Consider the following 6,188-nt stretch of genomic DNA (forward strand, 5'->3'; position numbering starts at 1 on the left):
TTGATTCACTCGTGGGATTTAAATGTGGAATGGTCATTTGATAATTGCTTTCCGTGAGAAAAAAAGGGGAGGAAGAGATAGAACATTGGGGAAACTGGTGTATTTTTTTCAAAATGCCTGAAAGAATGGGAGCCCCTAGCTCCTATTCACTTTGCCTTAGGCATTTCTGCCCCACTCCCTATCTCACTAGTTCAGATTGAATTTGGATGCTTTAGTTTTAGAATCCCTTATTTTGTTAAAATTGCCCTGGCAGGGACACTGATACATTGTTGGTGGAATTGTGAACACATCCAGCCATTCTGGAGAGCAATTTGGAACTATGCTCAAAAAGTTATCAAGCTGTGCATACCCTTTGATCCAGCAGTGTTTCTACTGGGCTTATACCCCAAAGAGATACTAAAGAAGGGAAAGGGACCTGTATGTGCCAAAATGTTTGTGGCAGCCCTGTTTGTAGTGGCTAGAAGCTGGAAAATGAAAGGATGTCCATCAATTGGAGAATGGTTGAGTAAATTGTGGTATATGAACGTTATGGAATATTATTGTTCTGTAAGGAACGACCAGCAGGATGAATACAGAGAGGACTGGCGAGACTTACATGAACTGATGCTGAGTGAAATGAGCAGAACCAGAAGATCATTATATACCTCAACAATGATACTGTTTGAGGATGTATTCTGATGGAAGTGGACCTCTTTGATAAAGAGAGCCTTAATTGATCAAAGATGGACAGAAGCAGCTACACCCAGAGAAAGAACACTGGAAATGAATATAAACTGCTTGCATTTATGTTTTTCCTCCCGGGTTATTTATACCTTCTGAATTCAATGCTCCCTGTGCAACAAGAAAACTGTTTGGTTCTGTACACATATATTGTATCTAGGATATACTGCACCCCATTCAACATGTAAAGGACTCTTGCCATCTGGGGGAAGGGGTGGAAGGAGGGAGGGGAAAAATCAGAACAGAAATGAATGCAAAGGATAATGCTGTAAAAAATTACCCTGGCATGTGTTCTATCAATAAAAAAAATTATTTAAAAATAAAAATAAAAATAAAATAAAATAAAATTGCCCTGGCAGACTCAGTTTTGGGGATTATTATTATTTTTTTCTTAGAAAAGTTGTAGAAATCAGACACCTATTTTGGGACTGGCAGTCTCTCTGATCTTTTTCTTCAGTCCTATAACCCCAGTTCATTAATTAGTACCTCAGCATTTCAAAGGACCTTGTTCGATATCAGGCATCTAAAAGTTTAGGATTTGCCTGCCGTGATGGTCTAACTGTGCATAATCTGCTCTGCAATCTGATCCTTTCTGCAGCCCTGTCTGTTTCTCTGGCTGGGGACACGTGGAGCTACTACAGCCTCACCCTTCTCCCCTGGAGAGATCTGCCCCTCTGAATGGGCTTGAGCCCTTGGCCCTACTGCTCTGTAAGCAGAGACTGAGTTAAGTGCATAAATGACCACAGGCCTAACTCACAGCGAACTGTCCATCTCAAACTGGATTCTCTGGCTGAGATGGTACCTCAGCTCTAGAGGACCTGACATGCTTGTAACAGGGAGCCTTGTACTGCTGTTAACTCTGGGGTTATCAGGAAGAGACTTGTCCTTGCATTTTTCTAGTTTTATTTAATGTTGGGCCACAGTTCTCTTTAATTGTCCTGACTCAGTTTCCCTAAATTGTTCTGCCTGATACCCTTAGTTGCAAACCCTGTTTCTGCTTCATTAAGGACTGGGGGCCACTTGCTCTAAGCTTATAAAATATTAATATGAGACTCAAGGGGGAGTCCAGACTTCCTGGCTCCTATCAGAATGTCCAGTGTCTCCCACCATGCTGTCAGAACCAGATCCGTAGTCTGTTTCCACTCTCTGTGTTCTGAGTCTGCCCCTGCCTTGGTTTACCCCTGTGGTTGTACCATGTGTGTGTATATGTGTCATCGAGAACTGAGAATTGAAATCTGCTTCGCTATCACACTTTTTTTCTGGATGGAATATGAATTAATTTGACTTTTTAAAGTGATGATTTGTTCTCTGCTTTATAACTCAAAGCAATGAATAATATACATTTTGGATAAGAGAAAAAAAATGAACGCATTATAATAAATAAGGAAAAAATAGAGCCCACCAATTTGAATAAAATTAAAGAATTCTACTAAGGGTTTGGAAAAGTTAACATGGCTTAGTGGGATAGAATACCGGGACTGAAGCAGAAAGATTGAGGGTCAAACCATGTCTTTGACACTTCTAATCATTTAATCTTGAAGTGCCTCAGGCAGTTCATCTGGAGATAGAATCATCTAGAGCTAGGGGATATAGAATGCAATTGTCTTGCAGTATAGAGGGGAAAGGAATATGTGACTAACCCAAAGTCACTCAAGTAGTATGAAATCACAGATGGGTTTTCCACTGGTGATCCCCTAGATCCACTAGATCCCCACTGCTAATCCAGTCACAAATCATTCACACACACACATAAACATATGTGTATGTATATATGTCTCTATGTATATAGAGACATAGGTGTGTTTGTATACATTTGCGTGTGTATAGCTTAGCAAACCTAGAAAGAAATGTCCCATTAAGCTGTGAAAAGCGTAAATGAACAAAAATATTTCACAAGAAATCTTTGGGCTGAGAGAAACACCTAAATAATCAAGTTGGGAAACTCTTATTTTGAAATACTATTATCCTAGGATCTAATGAAGAAGAAAGTGTTAGAGCATTCTTGAAGAATAATGTAGCCATCCACGAAAGGGAAATGAGGAAAACCAAGAAAACATTGTAAACAATAGCAGCAATATTATTTTAAGAATGACTTTGAGAACATGTCATTTTGACTGTCATCAAGATTCAAATCAAATAGAAAAGACCTATAAAGAACGTCGTTATCTGCATCCAAAGAAAGAAATGGTAAATGGATGTAGCAAATAAATGGACACAGATATGTGTAAAGGGCAGGAACTCTGGAGAAACATACTTAAGGCTCAGTGTGGTTGGTTTAACCCTACAACAAGGTGTTAACTCAGTGGGAGCGATGAGATAATGGTTATCTAGTTGACAAGTTCTCAGTACTTAGTAGAGTTCTCCGAGTTGACACCTGTTCTACAGGATTCACACCTACAATGATGTACTTCTACTAGAGTATATAAGAGCTAAGAGGTCTGGGAGGAAGCACAAAGGCAAAGCTCCAGAGCCTCTGGTGGCTGAACTGTCTCCTTCACTCTCTGCTGAGCCTAGAGAGACAACTGAACATTACATAAACGTATCTGTTTATATATGTAAATATATAGGTTTGTGTTTGATAGTAGCCATCTCTAGAGTGGAGCGGAGAAGAAAAGAACAAAATCAAAGAACTGTTAGGTTTTTTTTTTTTTTTTTTTTTTTTTTGGGTTTTTAAATAGCTCGTCGTTGTTGTTCGTGCCGAGCAGCCAATTCTGCGCCCGCCATGGCAGACAAGATGGACATGTCCTTGGACGACATCATTAAACTCAACAGGAGCCAGCGTGGCGGATGCGGCGGGGACCGGGACCGAGACCGAGGTCGGGCTGGAGCCCAGGGCGGCCGCGACGGCGGAGACGCGCAGGAGGCAGCCCGCGTAAGCCGAGGAGGGGGCCCCATCCGGAACAGACGGACCATGGCCCGCGGAGGCGCCCGGGGCCGCGGCAGGAACCGACCCGCGCCCTACAGCCGACCCAAGGGGCTTCCACACAAGAGGCAGCCCGACGTGTGCCCCAGTGACTTTGGAGGCGGGCCCGCACTTGAGACCGGGACCAAGTTGCTGATCTCCAATCTGGATTGCGGGGTCTCGGATGCCGATATTCAGCAACTCTTTGCTGCATTTGGAACTCTGAAGAAGGCAGCTGTGCATTATGATCGGTCCGGCGGAAGCTTAGGAACAGCAGATGTTCACTTTGAGCGAAAAGCCGATGCTCTGAAGGCCATGAAACACTATGATGGTGTCACCATGAACGTCCAGCTTGTTCTAGCACAGACTCGGAAACAAGGAAGGGCCGCTCGGAGGGTAAATAGAGGTGGAATGACCGGAACCCGTGGCTCTGGAGGCGGCACCCGGAGAGGCGGCCCTGGACGCAAGCGAGGACCACAAGCAGGGGCTGGAAGAAATTCCAAACAACAGCTTTCCAGAGAAGAACTAGATGCCCAACTGGATGCTTATAAAGCCATGATTGAATTCGAGTTAAACTAGCCAGCATATTCCCTGCATGGAACAGGACTCACGATTCTGCTTCTTTCCCCTTTTTGCTGGAAGAGGACTATGGCTCCGATATGTTTTCCGATAGCTTTGACTATGTAGGAGGCCGGAGGAAAAGAGCTGTTCTCCTCTTTCCCTTACTTGTTGGTCTGGGAATAACGGGAGCTGGAGGCTCAGCAGGACTAGGAGTGGCTGTCCATTCCTACACTAGACTTTCAAACCAACTGACTGACAATGTTCAGGCCCTCTCCAGTGCTATCAATGACTTCCAGGATCAGATCGATAGTTTAGTCAAAGTGGTCTTGAAAACAGACCAGACCTGGACTTCCTCACTGCCAAGCAAGGAGGGATGTGCTTAGCCCTCCAGGAACGCTATTGCTGCTGTGCAAACAAATCTGGTATTAGAAGGGACAAAACTAGGAGACTCCAGGAAGATTGGATTAAGGGGCGCCAAGAACTGTCTGATAACCCTCTTTGCAGTGGGCTCCATGGGATCCTCCCTTCTCTTCTTCCCTTCCCTGGGCCCTTAATTGGCTTTCTTTTCCTTTGGTCTTTTGGACCCTGGGCCTTCCGGAAAGTTACATCCTTCGTAAAATCCGGAATAGATAGTGCACTGGCAAAACCCATCGACATACACTCTCACCGCCTTGAGACTGGTGATGACCCCCTTGGTACTCATATGAGCAATCAAAATTTCTGAAAAACATCGAGACCTGGTTAGCCAATGACGGGTAAGATTCCTCAAGGATTAGCCAACCTAAGCCAGGAAGAGCTGTTTTTGTACATCCTTCCTATGACGGGTAAGGCTTCTCCCCATAGGGACAACCTAAGCCAGGCACAGGTCGGGAAATGAAAAATTCTATACTGGATGCTCTTTATCAATACAAAAAGAGGGACCTGTGGGGAGCCAACACTAATCTACGGGTGAAGGCCACATTCCTAAAACTACTTTCACCTTGGAGAGGCAGATATCTAGGCGCCTTCTAATCCCATCCTGGAGCTTCCTACTCATCAAAGACCCCGGGACAACTTGTCCTTTGGCGGCCAGGAAACTAACCCTTTGTCCAGGGCCTCCTCTGTAAAGAGTTTGCACGACCCCTACCTCCTTTCTTCTTGCTAGAAATACTCGTACTTTTGCCCACAATAAACGAGAATTGATCAGAAAGCCTGTCTTGTCTTCATTTTATGCATCTCCTGTCCCTTGCCCCTTCTCTTTTCTTTCAGGGTCCACTCTCTGGTCCCGTGGGTCGGGATAATTCGACAGAAGATAGTATTGACTATCTTTTTATTTAGGGGATAAAAGAGGTTTCCCATCCACATTTGGATCTCTGAAAAGGATTTTGACATTTGATTGCTTTTTCTTCATGCTCTGAATCAAATCTTAGAATTGACTTTTTAAAAAATTAGCTAGTGGTAAATAGTTGAAGTTTCATGTTCAGTTATCTTTCTTATGGTACTGTGTTATGGAACTGTTTCTTTTGTTCCATAAATTGAAGAAAGTAAAAATTAAATAAAAATAATGCCCACTCCTTATGGTAGTGTATGCCTACCTTCCTAATTTTCTGGGAAGTGGAGACCTATCCATCTCTTTAGTTCAGTAGATCTTCATTGTAGCAGATGATAGGCTAATTGAGATTTCCTCATTAAGGAACTTTAACATGAATGTGTTGAGCCCCCAGAAGGGGGAAAACACTATGTTGCTTAAGGGTGGGCAAATGGTCCAGGTGAGAAACAAAGTCCAGCAAAACTCTTGTACTGATGAATGGTGAGATCAAGTCCATGTGTAGTACCTCTATTTTCAGTCAAAGTAAGAGAAGAAGACGCATGCCTTTAAAAAAAATGCAAAATAAAATAACATGCTTAATGAAAATGATCCTAAGGAGGGTAGGGACAAGAATTAAAATATTTGGGGACATAGAGAAAATTCTAATCTATAGATTCACATTGAATAAGACAATTATATTTCAGGACCTGTGCTAAA

At 43.2% G+C, this 6,188-nt stretch overlaps 1 protein-coding gene across 1 annotated transcript; it reads left to right on the forward strand.

Annotated features, from left to right (window-relative positions):
- Window positions 1-3,410: 3,410 nt before the first annotated feature.
- Window positions 3,411-4,201, forward strand: LOC127547452 (THO complex subunit 4-like). The gene has a single exon (XM_051974382.1). The coding sequence runs from the start codon at window positions 3,443-3,445 to the stop codon at window positions 4,199-4,201; it is 759 nt and encodes a 252-aa protein (XP_051830342.1). The 5' UTR covers window positions 3,411-3,442.
- Window positions 4,202-6,188: the final 1,987 nt, after the last annotated feature.

Source organism: Antechinus flavipes, chromosome 1, assembly GCF_016432865.1.
Source record: "Antechinus flavipes isolate AdamAnt ecotype Samford, QLD, Australia chromosome 1, AdamAnt_v2, whole genome shotgun sequence".
NCBI classification, from domain to species: domain Eukaryota; kingdom Metazoa; phylum Chordata; class Mammalia; order Dasyuromorphia; family Dasyuridae; genus Antechinus; species Antechinus flavipes.